At 38.7% G+C, this 21,435-nt stretch overlaps 1 protein-coding gene across 12 annotated transcripts in view; it reads right to left on the reverse strand.

The window, feature by feature from the left end:
• The window catches only part of IPCEF1 (interaction protein for cytohesin exchange factors 1), a 72,491-nt gene that overhangs the window by 36,664 nt on the left and 14,392 nt on the right, over nt 1-21,435 (reverse strand). For 6 of the 12 annotated variants that reach the window (XR_002436259.1, XM_021389384.1, XM_021389387.1 and 3 more), the window contains exons 2-3: nt 5,692-5,728; nt 4,857-5,026 (exon numbers count right to left, since the gene is read on the reverse strand). Coding sequence is in view for 11 of the 12 variants with exons in the window: in XM_021389384.1 (XP_021245059.1) it covers nt 4,857-5,026; nt 5,692-5,728 (207 nt within the window). In the remaining variant the exon portion in view is untranslated. Of the gene's footprint in view, nt 1-4,856; nt 5,027-5,502; nt 5,652-5,691; nt 5,729-5,864; nt 5,902-9,883; nt 9,935-21,435 lie in introns of those variants that run through there. The other 6 variants (XM_021389382.1, XM_021389381.1, XM_021389383.1 and 3 more) reach the window with 3 other exon arrangements.

The following is a 21,435-nucleotide window of genomic DNA, read 5'->3' on the forward strand; positions in this document are numbered from 1 at the left end:
TAAGTATGGTTTTATTTAACTCACACATTTCACTCAAGCTTCCATAGGATTTTATTTCCACGCTATTAAAAAGCCCTAAAACCTCAGATTAAAAGAACTTTGACCTGTTTGCTCTTTCATCAGGATGTTAAAAAAGAATAAGCTGTTACATGCTTTGTTGTTGTTGTTGTTTTTTACAAATTGGCTTAACATACAAAGCTAGACTTTCTGCTATGCTTCACTGTAGAAAAAAAAAAATCAGTAATAAAAACTTTGCAAATGCTTGGGACAAAAAGAGGAAAAAAAACCACACTTCTTCAGTACAAAAAAAAAAATCAATTATATTAATGAAACATAATAAACGATCCCAATGAAAGAGACAAATACCATTTTCAGTTTGCTTCTAAATATATTGTACTCATTTTTGTTGATTTATTAGGTTTAGTAAATCATTTAATAGATTTTTTCAATATTTAAAGTGTATATAAAGATGCATAACAGTTTAAAAAATAAACAATGCTGAAAAGCAAAAATCTCTGATTATTGCAGAACAGCTCTGATCTGCAGTTCAAGGTACTCCTGACGGCTTCATCACAGTATTTCAGCTCTGCCCACAGAAGACCTCATGGATGTTGGAGGAGCAGTTCAGTCCTCAAGCATATTTAGTCTTTTTCTTTTCTCTGCCAAGTGAGACAACCTACAGAGCTGTGAATAATTTGTGTAACATATTGGACTAGAGGTCCCCAGAGCTCTCAGCACAATCAGCTGACATCAATGGCTTTGTACCATGCATGCAAACAGTTACTGTGACTCAAAGGTGAAAGGTTCCTGTTTTTAAAGACTGCAATTATACAGCTCCTGGCAAAGCTCTGTGAGTTGGGACCAATTTAAGCGCAGTGAACGCAGAGAAAAAAACAAAGAGGAGTAGTGACAGTAGATCACAGCCTCCAACCCTTTGATTTCATATTTATATTTCTTTTCAGTTGTATTCCCATGACAACATTAACATTAACGCATCCTGCAAAACTGTGTTCAACCTCAGTCAAAAAACCAGTCGAGTTGTCCTAGAGGCACATGGAGCAGAGGAATCTGGTCCTCTGTCCCTTTCCAGCCAGCATTATTCAGGTAGCTGCAACAAGCACAAGATCAGCCAGGAACATGGGATTATACTGGCTAAACTTCACCCTTCGTCCCTCTTCATATGCAGAAGTACCGATTCCTTCAAGGTTTTCAGTATGAGTCAACAGGAAAGAACTAAAACCACTGAAGGGTGGATGGGATCACACACCGTCCTTTTTAAACCCATTTTCAAGACATATGACTATGGAGAGCAGTAGTGAAAAAAGGGAAGCAAACACTAAGAAAGCAGCTCTCCAAGGAGCCCGGTTTTCCCGAATGCATCCAGAAAGTCTGACTGCTCAAATTCATTTTCTGAATTTTTCCTCTATCTCCCTTGCAAAATGAGCCCTTCTGTGTTTAATCCTACACCATACAGCTTTCCTTGCCCAGACTGTGGGAACATCCACACTGCAACTAAATGACAGTATGGGTTTATCTATCTCATGTGATATCTACGCATCATAAAAAGAGCAATTTTGCGTGGGAACATGTTTCAGAGCAGTCTGCCCAAGGCTGCTGAGCCCACTGGTGCCCTAACTTCAAGACTCTCAATACTTCAGATAGCCACTGAAAAGGTCACTTGGATTTTTCTATGTGCTCTGCAGTCCTTTCAGAAGATGAGAAGGTTGACCCCCAATGGTATCTGAATTCTGGCCCTTCTCAGCATTTTATTATTTTTATTTTTTGGGCTGTGGCATTTGTTAAGTATTCTGTGTTAATCTGAAAGAGCTACTGTCAGCAAATATCACCCAAAGTGTCCTATATTGACTCCTCCACTCTGCCTAATATGAAAGATCCAGAACCCCTGTGAACTGAGGGCAAATTAAACCCAGTCAACTGAAATTTTGAGAGTTTCAGAGATTGCCTCAAGACAGACTTCACCAAGAACATGATGTCAGCTGAGGTTACCCACCCAAATCTGCAATAGCACGCATTCAGTTAAAAATTCCACCCACTCCTTATTTTCTCCAGCTCCATCAGAAAAAAAGGTTAGGTCCAGCACCCTGTTGCTATGCTACAGTTGCCAGTGTCTGGTTGACTGCAGTTTCTGCACAGGCAAAAACAAAACATTCCTGTTTCTCACAAGAACGAAACCGTATGAGTGGTCAGCATAACCCAGTTCACTTGACCTCAGCCCCTGTCCTCCATCACTGCCTTTCACCTCAAACTGAGAGGCCCATCACGGGAAATCTCCAGTATGTGAGAAGCAGGGATCCTTCTTCAACAAACCCAGATGTGCTGTGTTGGCTGCTGTGCTGTGACCGAGGATTAGCTCCACTGAAGATGAAGGTACGAAAGGCAAGCCAGGCGCAGAAGTAAAAAGAAATAAGCGAGCCAGTGTGAATGTCACCGTTATTTTTAGTTCATAAATCTAGAAGGGAAAATATTTCTGAGAATACAGTGTGTCAAATTCATCTCAGATGTAACTCCTGAAGTGGTACTAAGCATGGTTCTGGTCTCATCAATTTAAGCAAGTGTATTTTAGCAAAGGACACCTCCCTTACATTCAGCACTCTACAGTTACTGTGATTCTGCAAATGTCGCCTGAATCTAAATTTATGCAGAGGCTGCGCTTTAAGTTGTCCTTTAGATTTTTAGCATGAAATAGTGTGTGAGAGTACACAGAAGTTGAAAGCAAAGAGGTGCTACCAGCTAACACACTTCCAAGAAGTGCTGTGAGAGGTAAGATGTCAGAAGTTCTTTGTAGCTGCATGAGCTCTTCAGAGTGAATGTAGCTGCTTGGAATGAGGGTGCCACCTGCTTTTCAACCTTGTTTATTTTGGGGCAGTCAGTGACAACAGGGAAGGAGGCATGGACTTAAAGGATGAGTTCGCCTAAGTGGCAAATGCAGCCTTGGAGCATTGGGGTCTGCACAACCCTGGCTTCTCTGTATCCTGAGAGGAATTTACTAAAAGAAAAGGAAGTTGAGAATTTGCACTTTTCTCTTATGACCTTTCTCTTTCAGAATGGAAATGATTACTCCTCAGAATCATTTCTTTGCAGTTTAACACTTCACACATCTAACAGGCCAGCCATTCAGCCAGCTCACCTTTCTGTTACCATTGCACTTTTTCTTGAAAGGAAGCTCAGACTACTAAACACCACACACACACACACATACAAAAAAGACTACCCACAACCAGTAGAGTTGCTTTCACTTTACCCCCAAAAAGAATATTTCGTACCAATTTTAAATGCTATTTATTTAAAAAAAAAGAAGTCTATTAAAGTTTTTATCGCGTTAAAGTTGCAGCTAAAGGGAAAATAGGAAATACTCTTCATCAGAGTAAAGATTTCTTTTTTCTATTTTACTTGCACCTTGAATGAGATATGTAGCAAGATTTTGGTGATTATTGCTGTGGAAAAATCCATACTGTGTTTAACTTGTTAAAATGCTCTAGGATTAATACAGCTTTCTTTAATCTTTCCTCCTTTGTAAGATCAGGGACATTCTGATTTCCAGAGCAGCCCATTTGCATTTAGGAAATCTGATGACCGTCCACAGTCCTGCACTGAATCTTCCCATTTTCAACCAATGATGTTAGCATCCCCCTAATGTTCTGCTCGCTTCAGTTCTGGGCTCCACCAGCGCATCCTTAGAATATAAAAGGAGCTTTTTCAGAGGTAACGGTGCAAGAAAGTGAAGTGAATAAGAATATCTGAATCTTTCTAGGGCACATAAGACATCATATCTGCTCAGGCAAGCTGAGATGTATCAAACAGCCTGGAATAAAATCAGCTGATTCCTAGGAACTCCTGCCCCTTACACTCAGCCACAACTTTCCACTGAAAACCCAGTAACACATCTGCAGAGTCCCCTGAGTGCTGCAGCCAGGTGCAGAGCTCAGCCGTCTACAGAGGAAACTCCAGAGTTACTGAGTTTCTCACTGTGACTTTTTTTCCCCATTTTAGTTTTTAATTTCTAGTTTCTTTGATTGATTACATAAATTCAAGGCCTACTGCTCTTTGTCTCAGACTATTTCCCACTCACAGTGTATGTGGAGTAGGCTGTTCAGGCTGTGTTAGCAGGAAGAGAAATGCTTTCTATGCAAGCTGTCCTGGGGAAAGCTCACCCCTTGAACTGAAAAGCTGGACCTTTATAATGTTTCCTCTTGTACATTTGAGTTTTAACATTGACTCATTGGAGCAGGAAGTTAAAAATCAGCAGAACATGAGAGCTTTTAATTACAATGTTCTGGATGAGACATCAGCCAGGTGAGATGTGAAGTCACTACAAAGTGCCAGTGCAAATACCTGCAACCCTACCAGCTCAAACAGAGAAACAAACAAACAAACAAAAAACAATTACAAACAAACAAAAAAAGACAAATAAAAATAAAACAGCAAACATTCATATGAATATCAGCATGGAAGCAGATGCAGAAAGAAGCAGGAGATAGCCTTCTGAAAATTAAGCTAGTTAAAAGTCAGAAAACATTCCTGCTTTGAGTCTTGGTAGCAAGTGTCTACAAACTGCATGACCCAGGAAAACCTTTCCAGATTCAAATGCCAGCAGTGCCTGCAAAGATCAGCTCTTCAAAGGGCAGAGCAAGCTGCAAATTAACATCTCTCAAGTGCTCACTGTACTAGAAAACATAGTTTTCTGAATGTTTCACATTCATACAGGCACTCCCTAGATTGCAAGAAATATCAGGCCTGAGAAACAAAGTATTTAAACTGTGACCCCAGCACCCCTAGTCTCGATCCCAGCAGATGCCTCTGATCCATCCCCGGAGCTGGGTAGACACGGTACTCACCAGCTGACTGCTGTACCAATACAGCGACGACTCCTTCAGCACACACCAGAACTTTTTCCATTTGTTGCCAATGAAAGCTCCTTTTTCCTTCTTTTTGTAGAGCCATCCTTGGCAATCAGCTTGCCCCAGTTCTTTACACGATATCCTCCGTCGACTCATTATAAAGAACCCTGCGCCAGTAAAAATACAGCATTATGTTTATTTAAAAGTAAATTACCAGGAAAAATGCTGCTGTCAATTAAAGATACCAGCCTTATTCAGTGATCTTAACAAGTCATTCAAGCATATCTTAAAATATACTTAGAAGTCATCCTATTTTGTAACAGCTGTGACAGTAACACACATGCATTTGAAAAGGCATTCTGATATGCATTAAAAAAATAGTAAGCCATAGATAATGCCGATAATAGATAATTAATGTGAAGATAACTATATACAAGTTTTTGTAAATTATATATATATCCCTTGATCCTTTTAAGAGAAGCATGCATGAATTCCTCTTCACACAGCTGTGCTGAAAAGCAATACATCTATTTAAGTCAGCAGAGAAAACTATTATGCCAAGTACATGAAAACTGCTGGTGTGCATGCATGCATCTGCCTGATTCTACCTCATCGATTTCCAGCTTTGAATCAATTAACATACCACAAGGATTTTGTCCAAAAGAACAGCATGTTGTCATTTTTTTTCCAGAAATGGTTCAAGAAACAGTGGAGTTAAAAAGCAGCCTTCCACCAGCCGAGCAGCAGTATAAAATCCTCACCCTCCCAAGATCAAGACATACTAAGAAAATAACAAAAGAGGAAGAGAATAGAAAAAAAAAAATCTAATTACCTTGACTTTTCTTTTTTGCCTTCTGACGCAAGGGAACCTGTAAGAAATGCAGGAAGGAAAGAAAAGAGGAAACATCAGATTGTGTTGCAACATTTGTATAGAAAGGGGAGGGGGATGCTAGAGAAGGACGTGGTGGTGATGCTGGTGGTGTGTGCAGGATGGAAATACATAACTCGCTTGCTGCTGAAGACACGTTAGCTGAAGCAGAAAACGTGTTAATTAGAATTGATGTATGTGTAGTTGAACAAGAGCAAATGTAACTCTATTACACACGTGCCTGTCTGCTAGTGCTTCCTGTTTCACACCCACAGGCAGCTTCTTCTTTGCTATGTTCTTGCCTGAATTGTATTCTATGCAAAGTTAAAAAAATAAAAGTTAGGACTCCAGCATTTTAATGCTACTATGAGGGGAATTTACAAATATTTAAAAATACACAGCAGGAGTTTGATTGTCCTTTAGCACATTCTAAGCACTCCTGAAAAAGAAAAATAAAATCATTTTTTACTCCTCTTTATTTTATCATACATATTTTTAGTACAAAGTCTGTATTTCTCCCTACATGATTAAGTGTTTAATAATATTTCAAAAAGAAAAGTAAATAAATCACACACAAGTTTGGCAGATTATCCAAACCATAATACATAAACACACCAGGGGCTTGCCGTACCATACATGAGAACATTCCTCACGGCAAAAATAATGTAATTGAATTACATTTACTCATTTGCAGTGTACATATTTCATCCCATGTAAACAAACAGAAAATGAAATTAAAACAGAAGACCAGAGACCGAGAAAGAGGTCATCAGAAATCTAGGGTCTGGGTTTTAGAGCAAATGCTCCACCAGCAGGCTGGTTCACTATGGGCAAAACACTTCACTTCTCTTGACCTCAACCTTTCCATCTCCAGCATGGGAACAAAAACTTTCACCCTCTTTATTCTTTCAGGAAGGTTTTGAAACCTCTAGATGATGAACGCTAGATAAGGTGATGCATGGTTTAATATGCTTGGCCACAACGTTGCTATGCAAAGCTGGTAACTACCTGATCCGCTGCAGAGCTACGCTAGGAACATTCTTAATGCAGTCTAACAAGCAGCCTTAGAGAAAAGAAAAGCCTTTTTATTTTCATATTCTTGAAGGATTTGATAGCTCTTCTCATGAGTGAATTAAAAGTGAGTAAAGCTACATCATGTGGAAACAATATAACAAGAAACCACTGGTATCAGTACTTACAAGAGCTGGAGCGTTCTCTAACCAGTTATCCTTGCAGCATATATTAGAGAGCAGAACTGCATATTGCAAAGTCCTGTGTTTGTCTGGTGCTTATTTGAGATGACCTGAGTCTTAACCAGGAATGAATAATGTCAGATTCCTGTTTAATCATCACATATCCTTCTCTCAGCTTGCCTACTTTTTTCTTAATTCTACCATGGTCTCCCAGTCTCTCCGACTATTCTCCATGACAACAGACAAAGAAAAGCAGTGAGAAAACACATCAGTTGTATTGGAACCTCCATTATTTTCCCATCCTGTACAGGCCAACTTTCTTATCTTTAATTCAAAAAAAGTAATGCTCTATTTTAGGGCACATGGAAATAACACATAGCCTCAGTGAATCAATAGGTCATGGAGTCACACTAATCACACTTTCCTTTAGTACTACCAAAGTGGCATTAGGGAAAGCAAATAAGAATTAGCTCTCTTTGAGCAAAAGCTATGAAACAGTGATACTGCACCTTTGCCAATATACTACAGAGGGGTCACTTCATCTTTAACCAACATAAAGTTGTACAATGATAAGAGAAGCCCTGACACAGGATGTGGCTCTCTGTAAACAACTGAGGAAGAAGTAGGTCTTTCCACTAGCCTTACTGATGATCTAACGCAACATTGTATGGCCTACGGATCATTTGTAAAGAGAATGTTAACATTCGTTTTACCTAAATCTCTGCTAGAGTCTATGACTGAAGAGGAAAATGAATACCCAGTAGGAGCCTGGAGTAGCAAAAACAATTTGCAGATTTATTGCATTTATTATTCAGTGGCAATGATTGTTTCCTGCTGGTGGCTGACGGGGGTGATGGATCTCCATCTCTTTCTACTTCATTGGAGGAACTGGGTGACTAATCAGAGGAGGAAGGGCAGCTTCTCAAGACAGCATTACATTTAGTTTGCTTGCATAAAATCAGTGACAAACCCATAATTAAATCTTTGCGGAGTGAAAATTCATAAATTAAGTTCAATTTATCATTTTCTTTACAGGATTCCTGAAAGAAAACATATTTTCAACAAATTAATCTAAAATAGGAGTTCAGCAACTTTATGATATTTCTAGTTCTTCCCAGAAAAATATCTGTCTGGTTGTTCACAAGTGGAATTTCTAGTTCCAGAGTGCAACAAAGGAATTGGCTATGAAAACCAGTATTGTTCATCCAAACTGCCATCTTAAATTTGGTAGATCTTTGAAAAATAAGAACAAAAGAAATATCACTCTCTGCTGCACCAGCATTTGTAGTTGAATAGGTACTTTATGAAATTAAAAAAAAAATAGAACTGATAATATTTTTATCTTAATCAGAAAAATCTATATTTACATTAATCTACCATAAAGTTCATGTAATGCTTCACCAGTTGGATTCACTTTTCCGTAAGAACATCAACACATCTGCAGTTGAAAACATTCCCTCAAAATGTAAGTTAAACGTTCCTCCTCTGAAAACTGGCATCAGAGAGTTATAAATGGTTCCAGTGATTCTGGATAAACAGTGGTTAAGAGATACATTTAAGTTTCAATCCTCACAAGAGATAGCACCAATTCAGAACAAAGAGAAAAGTTTCAATGTGGAATACAGAATTACCAGTAATACCACTGCTACCAACAAGGGGCATAACAGCAGTTTCAGAAGCAAACATACTTTAACTTCCAGACAGACATACTCACAGCATGTAACCGAACCAAACGTCATGATTTTACCATGCTTCTGACAACAATTGATGGTTCTCTATAAAGCTCAATTTCCTGATGGCAAATAATATTCACCTATCACAGGTTGAGCAGGGCAAAAGAGAAATAAGATAAAACATATTTCTATCTCCAGGAAAAGTCTGAAAACAATAATCCTCATAAGGGTGTGAAATTAATGCTAAATATTAGTTATTGTAACTGTAGTTGTAATTTTTATGCAAGGCTGTCAATACTGGGTTTTTGTTTGTTTGTTTGTTTTGTAAATTTTGAGATGTTCATCTGTTTGGTAATATCTGAGGGCTGGAACAAGATAGGATACTGATGCTGCATGAAAATACAGGCTTTAAAAGCTTGCTGCCCATTGCTTCTCCACTTGTCAAATATACCCATGGGCCAGCTGCAAACAACTGAGTGCTGTTCTCAACCAGTTCTGTGCGAGGCTGGCTCCATCAATAAGCAAAAAAATGTACAAGAGATGTGATATCTTAAATGAGAGGTTTTGCCTGTTTAGAGATCCCATTTTTGATTTGAAACATCAACATGTTTGAAGTACGTAGCACCCCTGTCACTTATTCCTAGCCTCTTCTCCAAATAGGTGGTCTTGAGCAATTATCCCTGGGAATTAAACACAGTTGGGCAGCATCCCTCTGGGAAACTGCCAAGAAACAGTCAGTTCTTGTCCTTGAGATGCTTTTTCTTAGAGACCATGTGTGCCTCCGCTTGCAAATGCTCCAGGAGGAAGAAGTGGAGTGAAATAGGTGCATGAAGCTGCTGGGGGGTGGGAGGGAGAAGAAAACTTTGTTCTATGAGCAAAAGCAGGAGCATTGCTCTAATACTGAAGGCTTCACATCTTCTGAAGTTCAAGTCATGACTTATGAGCCTGAGAAGATATAAAAGGCTATGATCAACAGTTCATCTTCTACAGATCTATACTTTCCTAAAACCTCAAGGAGTCTACAGGTGTACGTCTACGAAAAAACATTCTCTAAGCTCATGTGCCCTGAGTTATTTCTTCCTCATCCTTTAAAGTGTAGAACTTGAAAGATAAGGAACTCCTGGCTTCAGGCCTGTACAACAGGCTCCATTTCATCTGAAGAGCAGAACTGGAGCAGCAAGGTACAATCTCACCACTTGACTTGGGCCGTTAGCAAGATCCTGTTTGAATATTGATGTTCTATGACCTCTACAACTGATCAGTAACTGGCATAACTTCAGATATACTTACAAGGGCATTCCCATCAGCTTCCATGAATGGTTTCAAAGTTTAGAGAGAAAGCTGTAAAAAGAGAAGGTTTGTTTATTTTAGTTCCTCATTATATTTTCATATAATATTAGTCTTGGCAACAGAGTAAAAAAAAAGTTTAATGTGATTTGACTTGCCAACTTTATCCTCCCTTCTTCTCTCACTCCCTCAAAAATAGATCTTTCCTTAAGGTAATGTTACGTGAAATAATTTTACTGACATAGAACTATCAATAAGAACCACTAACTTAATGTTATCCAAGTTTTTCTATTAAATAAACATACTAAAACTCATGAATATGGATGGATGGCAGCTGGTTTTTGTTTGTGTGTTTGTTTTCAGAGTCTTTCTGTTTGGCTAGTTAGGGTGTTTTTTTAGGAAATGAATAAAAAGTAAGTAAATCTTGGAGTGTCTTTCCCCCCACTTCCCAGTGTGAAAGATGTCAATAAAATTTTTATTTCCACTTCAGCTGAGTTATTCTGAGATTTTATTCTGAGATTTTCTGAGAATTTTAATCAATTAATCTGCCCCCTCCAGGGAATTTCATAGTTCACTACCTTATAACAACTTGCAGCTTTCCAACCTGGAGAGCAAAATCCGTGTAGTCCAATAACATACGCTAGGGGTTGTATTCCAAGGATAAACAGGTAACAAGTAGCTTTGCATATAAAATTTCGTTGGGTATATACAATCAATAGTCAATTCCCTACGTGATTTTCCTTATGTTGGTAAAATGAATATGTAACAAAAGATAGTAAAGGAAAACATAACAACTGCTTTGCTGCAAGCAAGTTCCTATAAAACTCATCTCTCTGTGTATGAAAGAATCACTCAGTGAAACAGGAGAGAGCATAAGACTCTGCTGAGGTGAGCAAGAAGAGATTTCTAGAAATAGGGACTCTTCAGAAGGATTTCTAACAATAGCATTTTCCTGTTATTAAAACAAATAATTTAAGATATATGCCATTCCTCCTACATAATAATTGTTAATTATAATAATAATAATTTTGTTATTTTGAAAATAAAATATTAGGAAATAAAAACCCACCTACTGGCTTCCAGCAATTTCAAACTAAAAATAGAAATACAAACAAATACACATTTTTCTGGCTCCCAGCTGCTTCTGTTCAAAAATAGAAGGACACACTTTCTAAAAGTGGTTCAAACTGAAGTATTATGAAGATGAGGAAAGATTTTATAGCAAATAATTTCAAGGATGTTTAGAAATAATAGCTACTACAAACAAGCAGAGGAAACACCTTTACTTATACAAGCAAATTAACATTAACTTCAAATGCTGAGCCAAAAAGCAATGGAATAACAGACCAAATTATACTAATTATTGTGACATGTGGCCTTTTTTCCTGTCAATTCTTCATTTCATGTATGCTTCGGGGTGTTGGGGGGAGGGGAGTGTGGGTAATTACACAAACTGCACAAATTTGAATCGGCCACTATACAAGGAGTGAGAGGAGAAGCATTAGTTAGCTGGCAAGGAAATGTTTCCGCCTGTGTGACTTGTGCCAGAAGAGTTGCAATGGCTTCCAGCAGATCTTTCTCAGTGACTTTAACTCAAGCTCTTGTTCAGTTTCCAGAAACAAGCTTAGCAGTCTTTGAGCCAGCATCCCGATTTCAAAAGCATCATTGACTTCTGTCTCATTCTAATTAAGCACAAAATGTATAATTCCCTGGGTTTGGAAAGGTGTAAAAATATGTTCACCGAAGACTGGTTCTCATACGGATAACCTAAATTTATTTCCCCTAAATAAACCTATTCTGAGTGAGATAAATTACACTGTGAAATAGTGTTAAGATCTTTATGCCTACTCATGTGTACTCAGCTGTTACAAAACCAACATTTAGGAAGGGCATGCCCTTTTTATCTCTGCACTGTAGTAAAATAAGTGTTTCAATCCAAGTATTCACAGCTGTGCTGTAGGAGAAGCATCTATCCTTTCTGAATAGGTGAACAAATTAAGAGAAGGAGTTGGATAGCTCCTCAAGAAGAGCGATGCTATATCTACCCTACTGGATGGTCCACCATGAGCCTACCAGGGTTGCCTCTGGCAACTGTACTCCACCACCAAAATTCCCTCCCACACTCTACAGTTAGGATCCCCTGCTAAGCCATGACCATCCCATGCCCTATGATATGAGTTGGTCACACCATTCCACAGGCTTCACAGTAGACCAGAAAACATGCCAGTAGTTGGCAGTTTTGCTGTTAAAAGAGCTTTCCAGAGCACTGAGGCTACATCTGATCCCAGGAATTTAACAAGACTGTAGGAGACAAGGACTGAATTTACACCACAGAGAGGCTATCCTGGTTCCTAACAGGAACAGATGCAGCAGGAGAACAAGTGGCCCAGACCGCTTCATTTCATAGCACTCATTAAAGACTACAGACATTCATGTACATATCCATGCCCTGACTCAGGTGGACTTTAAATCTGAAGTGGGGTATCACCTGCAAAAATGTACCCTTGCCACCAAGGTGAGGATGTGTTGTTCCAGTCCTCTCCTTAAGCCTCTCTGTTTGCAGGGAACAGAAGGAGAGGAAATCCATACAGCCTACAGATTGAGGCATCCACACAAGAAAATGTGCATCAGGATTGCAGTCAACTGCGGTGGATGTTGATGGAAAATGGAACAAGTCAAAGAGAGAGGGAAAATAAAACTAAACACAGTAAAAGTTCTTCCACTTCAAAGGGCTTTATAAAGGAGAGAACAAACTTTAATCTCCCACATCCTGTAGGATAAAACGTAATGAATCTACTGGATTAAATCCAAATAGGATGGTTTTACATTATCCGTTTGTAAATCTACATTTATTTAGCTTTACTTAGAGGTGTCATTTAATTTCAGTCTGAATCTAATAAATTATGCCAAAAGTGGTTTCAGGTAGAAGATTTCCAATTCAGTTTTCTAAGGGTTTTTGTTTTGATTCAACAGCTGTACTATAAGTATCAGATTGCATATCTTTATTTATTAGTACAGATTCACTCCTTCTCCTTCTCTTTCAAGAGCAGTAAACAAGTAGGTACATGAGAAATAGAAGTTGCAACAAATGTGGAAACACAGCAAATGACTTATCAGAAATATATTGCAATCATTTCCATTTGACGACATCATCTCTTCTGAAATTAATAGAAATATCTCTGTTAAAGATCAAAGGCAAAGTTAAGTGAGAAAAAAAATGAGAAAAAAGAGATGGAAAAACAACCCACTGAATTTCCAGTGATTGTTATTTGGGAAAAAAGAAAAAAAAAAAAAAAAAAGCTATCTTTATCCATTAGTAACACTCCTGTTGTAGAAGTCAAAATCTACATGGCCTGACACTGTCTTACTAGTTATTACGATGATGTTGGAATAAATCTGTCAGACATGCCTTCCAAGCATCCCTCAGATGACATCCAGTGCTGGCATTTGTTTTTCTGCTTTTGAGCAAAATATTTGAGATACGCAACACAAGCCAAATTATTTGTATTGCAGAAGCACCCAAAATGTGTGTAGCTCTGTTTCTATTCAGATGGTATTGACACAAACTATTCAGAAAAATTCTGTTTCTACCAAGCACCAAGTCAAGGTTATAAAAAAAGCCTGGAAAAGAAACTTTTTGCCTTCCATTTCTCACATTGGTCACCATCTTTAACATATCCACTGACTGTCTGTTTGACTGCCTGCCACAATCTGCACTTCAATGGGCAATGAATTGACAGGCAATATGAAATTAGCAATAGTGCTACAAAAATTTGCCTAGAAAATCAATGATTACTTAATCACTGATCTCACTCTGAAGCATTAGGAATAACATTGCCTCAAAATAATTATAGCAGTGCTCGAAGCACTGTCCTGTGTCAAGGAGACAGCCTTATATAATAGTCCTAAATTATCACATTACTTCTAACTGAGGTTGTTGTAATGATGCAGGGGAAAAATAATCACAACAATTCGTAATTGTCCTTTGGGTTACTAGAGATCAATTTAATCTGGCAGAACCTTATCATTACCAACTAATTAATCAGATCTAGTCAGTTATTCAACTGGTTAATTAAATGTCTAAATCAACTGTCCAACTTGCAGAATCTAATAAAGTATACATATTAAAAAATAAGTCATAATTTTCAGAGAATACTTTCAACTTTGGCCACAATGGATAAATTTAAGCATATTAAATAAAAATTAACCTTTGAAAAGCTGCAAAATTTCTTATAGCAGGCCTAGCAGTAAGAAAATCCATCTGCTGCATTATAACACTGTCAGTTACAACATTAGTTTTAAAGGCATTTGAAAATGATTCACTCCCCTCACCTGCAAGCAATTCAAAAAGACAACTTCTGGCTCTGTTTGGGTGAGGGCCAGGACAAACTGGAACAAAGTTCACAGCTCCTGCCTCTGACGCAAAGAGGGTTTCAAGACATTGGCCTGACTGGATGGCGGGCAGCCTCAGTCAGCTCGGCCAGGGAGCCAGGAGTGAGTGGCAGTGGACAGGCACTGACAGCTCCAAGAAAGCAGCTGCCTTCTTAAGGAGAGTGGCTGGGAAGAAAGACAATGTTCAATAGAGTAGAGGTGTTCCAGTTGCCTCTGGGGCCTCCCGGGTGAAAAAAAGAGAGCTCAGAAATTAGCAAAGCATTTCTGCACCAAACATGAATTTGCATGCTGACTCCTTGCAACATTGAGCTGATTCCTAGTGCTGTTTTGCTCTTGGAAAGTCAAGGAAATGCCAAACAAAAACAACTGACAAAAGAGAGAGCATTGTTCTTTGCTCTGTTCTTCAGATCAGCCATTCAGCAAACACAGCCTTGATGGAACACAGCAAGGTCCAGCACCAAAAGAGCAAACAAGAGGGATGTCCCCTCAACACAAAGGCCCAGAACAACTACATTAATGCTAAATGCAAAAGGTGGCAGTGGCGGGAACCTGAGCCATCCTCACTGGAATTCTGTTCTGATTTGCTATGAAGGCATTGCAGAAGATTTTATGCACCTTTTACTTATGAAAAGTAGGAATGTCAGCAATAGTCTGCTGCAAAGCATTTTGTAAATGTGGAGGTCAAGATTCAGAGGAAAAAAAAAGAAAAAAAGTAAAGGTATTTTCATCAAAATGAAACAAAATTGCTAAACCAAGAATATTTAAAAAATAAATCTTCCAATGGGCGCTGACCAGTTCCTTTGGCGTGCCCATCATCCCTCAGCATCCTTTCACCAGGGACAGGAAAGGAGTCTGCTTGGCACATCCTAGCTTCCAGCTCTGCCCCATACTTCCCCAAGAACAAAGCAACTTTTGGGGCCTCACACTAGCACACAGTGGGATATTCTTTTTGGATAATTTTTTATTCTCCTCCTCACCCCAAGTCACCATGGGAATGTAAATTGTCCTCAGAGAGAAGTGCTGTGGAGAGAGCTTAGGTACCTGCACCTGCTCCTGCCATGACTCTGCATTGCTGCCTGGGGACACCACAGCCCCACTCCAGTACCAGCAGAGCCAGCATGCAGGCAGCCATCATTTGACTCAAGAACATGGAGCCAAGACTGGAGTAGAAACCAGCTGGCCCATTCTATGCATGCAACTCCTCTCTCTCTAGGGCACCAGAGATGGAATCTTCTCCTATACCTCAAAACCAGAGTTACCTGAGCAGTATGATCAGCCCTGACAAGAGGTGAAACAAGGACATTCGGTCCCATTATGGTTGTATGCTGTGTAATACATCAGGATAACAGAAGCACATTTCCAGCTCCTGTGTTTGAGAAAAAAAAAGGTAAAAAAATTGCTGCTGTTTGCATACTCTGAAGTTTAGGTGTGAATCTTCTCCTTCCTTTCACCCAGGCAATGCTCACTGTATGTATACAAAACGCCAACATTCACACCTTCAGAGAAACCTCAAGAGAACGGCTTTTTAAAAAGCAAAGCAAAATCATTATACTGATCTTTACGAGAATGAAGCAAGCAAGAAACATCTTCTTCCATCAAAGACTTCCACTCCATGTTTAAAGTTCACAAAAAAAAAAAAAAGAACAACAAAAAAAAAGATATGAGTCCTGCCTGATTTTTCATTAAGGGGCCAGGAGCACTGAAGAATTTATATTCCTTCTACCCACCGCAGTACACAAAATACACAAGCGGTACTTAAGTCACAACACTGCAATAGACCAATCCTAGTGAGAGGTACAGCAATGGCAAAGTGTCCTGACAGACTGCAACACAGGAGGGTGAAACTGCTCCTGGACTGCAAAGAAAACTGGTTGGCCGTAGAAATGTGCATGTTCTCTTCTTTCCCCTCACCATGGGTGAGGGGCATTTCTCCAGGAATAAGAAAGTGAAGAAAATTTGGACTGCTCACATCAGTGCTTTACCAGAGAAATTTAACTGGCATTGATGCCTAAATTCAACATCCAGGTCCACATGCTAGCTTATAACACAGAGTTTCTAGGACAGGGAGGCCAGCAAGTTGGGTGTGAAGCTGGCAGGCCAGCTTCATACTTCTAAGCTAGATCAAATATGGACTGCTGAGAGGTGGAAAAATCACCTCTGGGATAAAAGCTCAAAGATAAGACAAGAAAAATGTTCTTATAAACACTTTGCCCTGCAAATCCAACTTAATCAGCAGTGGCTTCCCTGCTTCTAGGTGATTTCAGCAATAGATTTCATTTTCTGTTAATCTTGCGAACTCCCACTGTATGTTCAAATTACCATCAGCTCTTTTTCATTTTAACTAATGTTTGCAATGAGCAATAGGAGAAACCCAAGTAAGAAGAGCACAGTAAGAAATATCCACTATAGATAGCCTCCCACCAGTGTGAAAAAAGGGTCTTGTCCAACATGAGTAGCGTAACCAAGTGGCTGTAGGAGATGAAATAAAATTTAGAAAGATTACCGGGTGCAAATGTTTGCTTCAGTGTTTTTCTGCAGACTTCAGCGCTTTTCTGCAGACTTCAGCTCCTCTAGACATCCAAGATTTGCTATCACTCTTGTTTCTTAAACACTATAGCCCTTTCCAGAACATCCGCACACAGAAATAAATCATTAAAAATTACAATTTTATAGTGCCGCAAATGTAAGCCTATATTAGACACTTGCTTCAGTTTCTCGAAACTTACACAAGTGAACACTCCCTCACTCCTTTTCTGAGAGTCTGCCCTCATTGCAGTAAAATCTGAAAGTAGAGCAGGGAGCATTTTTCTAAAAGAGTGGGTAATGTAGAAGTACTGTTTACAGCAAACCAAAAATTGAACTTTTCACAAGAACAGTTTCTAGGTTTTCTCAGAAGATTTTGATTTTCAGATGTCACTAGCTGTATTTTGCCAAACTTTTTCCCTCTAAAATCCACCACATTGTGGTTCCCCCAATATTTTAGGCAATTTCAAGTCCCTGCCTCTCTCCTTCAAAGGAGAGATTCTCTCTCTCCTCTGTTTTTCTGATGAACTAGTACCATGCATTTTGTCACCTTTTCCATTTGGATGAGAGTAGTCTGATGTAAAGTACCTCCATTTTTTTTAACTTAACTCCTATACAGGTATATTTCAAGTTTTACAGAAGAAAAGTAAATAGCCAAAGTAACGATTAGACCTTACAGTGATAACAAATATTAACAAATGCAAAATAAATTTAGTATTATCAAATATTTAGTGACAGTTTATGGCTCACAATAACTGTAGACTCAATAGTTAATCTTACTTTTATGATCCTCTTTCAATAAATCATTTCTAATTGTTGCTTGAGTTTTCCCTTTCATGCCATGTGCCATTTTGGCAACAAAATCAACCATGTTAGAATAACTAATTAATGAGCAGTAAATGCCTGGAGAAAACTACCCCATGCTCAGTATTTCCCTTTGCAGAGCTATAATTTACACCAGTTAAAGAGTCTGAGACTAATACAAGGATTTGAAAAGTCCATAATTTAAATTGTCTCATTTGAAATCAACTCACTTGATGACACAACTTTAAGCACACACTTTTTCTGATCTTTCATGCTTTCCTCAAGTGCTATGACACATCCTGTTTGTGCTGGCAGCTAAATAGCTTCTTGTGCTTTCTGACCAGATGTTACAATTTAGGACATCTGTTTTGCAATCATTATCAAGACCAACATAGTTATAATTCTCCTGCCCTGTTGAAGTCTTTGAAAAGATTTGAAAAAATTGAAAGGTCTCTGAAAGATTTGGATACAGCTCCTCTATGCAAATCACCAGCAGAACACAACTGAGTTACTACTTCAAAATGAGCAATGGTGCTTTTGAGGTACATGGGCACAATCAGAAACACCTCAACAAGGAGACACAGCTCTGAGGGGAGTATTTGAATGTAAAATCCTGCACAATAAGAGTAAACGTTCTCTTTCTGGAGAAATCCATTACTCTCCACTGCTTAAAATCTGAAATTACACACATTATATTACATTTAGTAATGAGAATTAACTTGAAAAAAGTATGAGCAAGATAAGGTTCACACTCAAGTGAACTTAACATACCAAAATGAAGACCTTAAATTCTATCAACTACTGCAAAAGTTTTGTTAAACTTAAAGATGTTAACACCATAACAATGACAACAGAAGACTTTTCATCTTCAAGATATCATTACTCCTATTTTGTACTTTTCCACAGAGAGTCTTAAAGAATACAATGTTTTCACTGAATAAGCCTGAAATCTTAAAAGACAATAAGTAGTAAATTTTCTTGAGAATACACTGAAAAAAACGAAGGCGATGGTTTTATCCAGAAACCTAGATTTGGTTAAATGGCCTAATGACTAAATTACTAGTTAAACAAAAATAAACATTTCCAACTTGTATTTTTTATTTCCTTTTTTCCCGTTAATCTTTTCTTTTGTCCAAATCTGTACCCCAACATAGGGTGACAAAAGACGTTTAGTGGAATCAAACTTTAATAAAAGAGTCTTAGAATGGTTTGGGTTGGGAGGTACCTTTAAGATCATCTAGTTCCAACCCCCTGCTATAGGCAGGGACGCCTCCCTCTAGACCAGGTTTCTCAAAGCCCCATCCAGCCTGGCCTTGAATGCTTCCAGGGAGGGGGCATCCACAACCTCATAGAGCAACCTGTTCCAGTGTCTCACCACCCTCACAGTAAAGAATTTCGTCCTGATATCTAGTCTCAATCTACCCTCTTCCAGTTTAAAGCCATTTCCCCATGTACTGTTGCTACCTGCCCTTATAAAAAGTTCCTCCTCAGCTTTCCTGTAGGCCCCCCCTTCAGTCACAGGAAGGCCACTGTAAGGTCCCTCCCTTGGAGCCTTCTCTTCTCTGGGCTGAACAACAATAATACCATAACTAAATTTCATTATGTCCTTGTTTAAAAATATTTTTATTTCAAAATCTATTTAACAACTTAAATATTAATTTTGTAATTTGAAAACAACTGATCAATAATGTAAAACACAAATTCATTAGGTTTGAATAGGAAGCCCACCTCTCATGGAGTAGATAGAGCTTTTTTCCTCAGTATGTGATATGTTGAGATTTATGAGGAAGAAAAAATCCAAGCTACTCCAAACAAGAAAATCGCAGTACTTCAAAGAAAAGGACTTACTCTGAATTTTATCTTAAGTGTCTGCCACTTCAGAGTTTAAGCCCCAGTTCCTAGTGGAAGAAAGTGAGCAAACCACAAGTTTTAGGATCAAGGAATGCTGAAAGGTTGAACTCAATGTAGCCAAGGCTGGAACTCCACAGGGCTTTACAAGTCAGGTCAGTAGTTCAGTAGCTGATCAAACTGGATGTCAGTCAAGGTTTAAGCACATTTCATAAAGCGTTGCACATGCAACCAATATGTTCTTACTGTATGACTTCATTAAAAGTGAAAGAAGGTGTGAGAAACAGTGGAGAAAATGTGGAGATTTTAACTGAGAAACCAGTATCCTTACACATCTGCAGGCAGCAATAAAAGGCCCCAACATAATGCAACAGAATATTTTATTAAGCAATGTAATGGACCGAAACAGGAGCAAAATAATTTAGTGTGCTGAGCAGCTCTCTCTAAAGCAATGCAAATGTTTCCATCAAGAGGTAAGCAGGCTAGCACACAACCATCATCTGAAAGTGGATCTTGTCAGAAATCATCAAAGTAGGGGAACTGGAGAAGACCCTATGCACTCAGGACTTAGCTGACGAAAGAGCAAGGTCTCTCTTCTGTTGTTGCAGAAACCCAAGACCAGAGTTCCATTGCTGTCATCCACTGTTTCCACCGTTCTAGAACTGTGTCTCCATGACGCTTCTTTGTTGGCAATTTAGTTTATTCCACATACAGACAACATATTCAGAATACAAACAACTAGTGGAGAGCCTTGCATCCCCCTGCAACTGAATATGTTATGTGGCACTTTAGAGCACAGCTTCAATCTTAGTCTCAGCGGGAGGGAAAGTGCTTTAAGAGCACTGATTGTGTACCTGGGTGTAATCCACAAGACTCCAAGATAGAGACACAAGACAAAAATCACACCTGAAAAGAACCCCTCCAGTGAACTAAACTGCTAGTACATAATAATAATAACACTTTCCTCTTCTCCATTCCACCCCCTTCACCTCCTTTCCCAATTTCCTATTTGCTCTTAACTGCAAAGATATTCAACAACAAATTCTGGAAATGCAGCTTCCTCCTTACCACAAACATCTTCACACTGTTGCTTTCTGAGAAAATCTGACTATTTGACATCATCTTCATTCTCCTTGAGCTTTGTAAGATCCACACAAATAATTTGATTGTATTAGGGAGATACAGAAAGCTCAGACATGCAAGCAAATTAGTATGTGTCTGCTAAGACATATTAACTACGGAAGAGATTTAAGCTAAACAAAATTGCCTAGCAGCAGCATTTACTTTAGATTAAGAGAAAATAAGCACAACTAATATGACCCAGCTCATGCAGTACTTTAATGGTGATTTTACTAGGAAGTTATTCCTAGAGGAAACTCATAGATTTGGATGCACCGAAGAATAAGAACATGAGTTCTCCTGGGACCTCACAATAAGAAATGAGGTTAACGAAGTACCTACACGATGTACCAGAGAAGAGAACTACATAAAATGATTTACAGTTTTACCACCCAAAACATTGTTAAAGTAGTTTTTTAGTGAAGAATTAGTAACGAGGATTGCAACTTACTTATTTCCATTGTAATAGACTCTGTGTGAGGTACTATAGGAACACAGAAGAACAGAGAACGTAATTCTGTTCCCAGCAGCTTCCAGTTTAAGACAAGTTACAGCAGGATGTTAGAGACACGAGTCAGAAGTCCAAGATAGTGATGAGACAATAGTCACCAAGATCATGTGTTGGGTCTCAGATAGTGTCAAGGTTTGTGTTAGTGCCTTAGAAAGGGGCTTAGAAAAATAATGAGATAGTTTTAGGAGTATATGAAAGCACTGTAGGAGGGGAAAGGGGGAATTCAAAATGAGAGTTAAAGCTCAGTTTATGTCTGACACTGTCCAGAAGTGTAAATAGGCTGGGAGACATCAACAAAGAAGCAGAGAAGAAAATTACCATTGCAGTGAGTTTCTAAGTTTATATGAGGAGGTGAAAT

The sequence above is a fragment of the Numida meleagris genome, chromosome 3 (genome assembly GCF_002078875.1).
Source record: "Numida meleagris isolate 19003 breed g44 Domestic line chromosome 3, NumMel1.0, whole genome shotgun sequence".
Lineage (NCBI taxonomy): Eukaryota > Metazoa > Chordata > Aves > Galliformes > Numididae > Numida > Numida meleagris.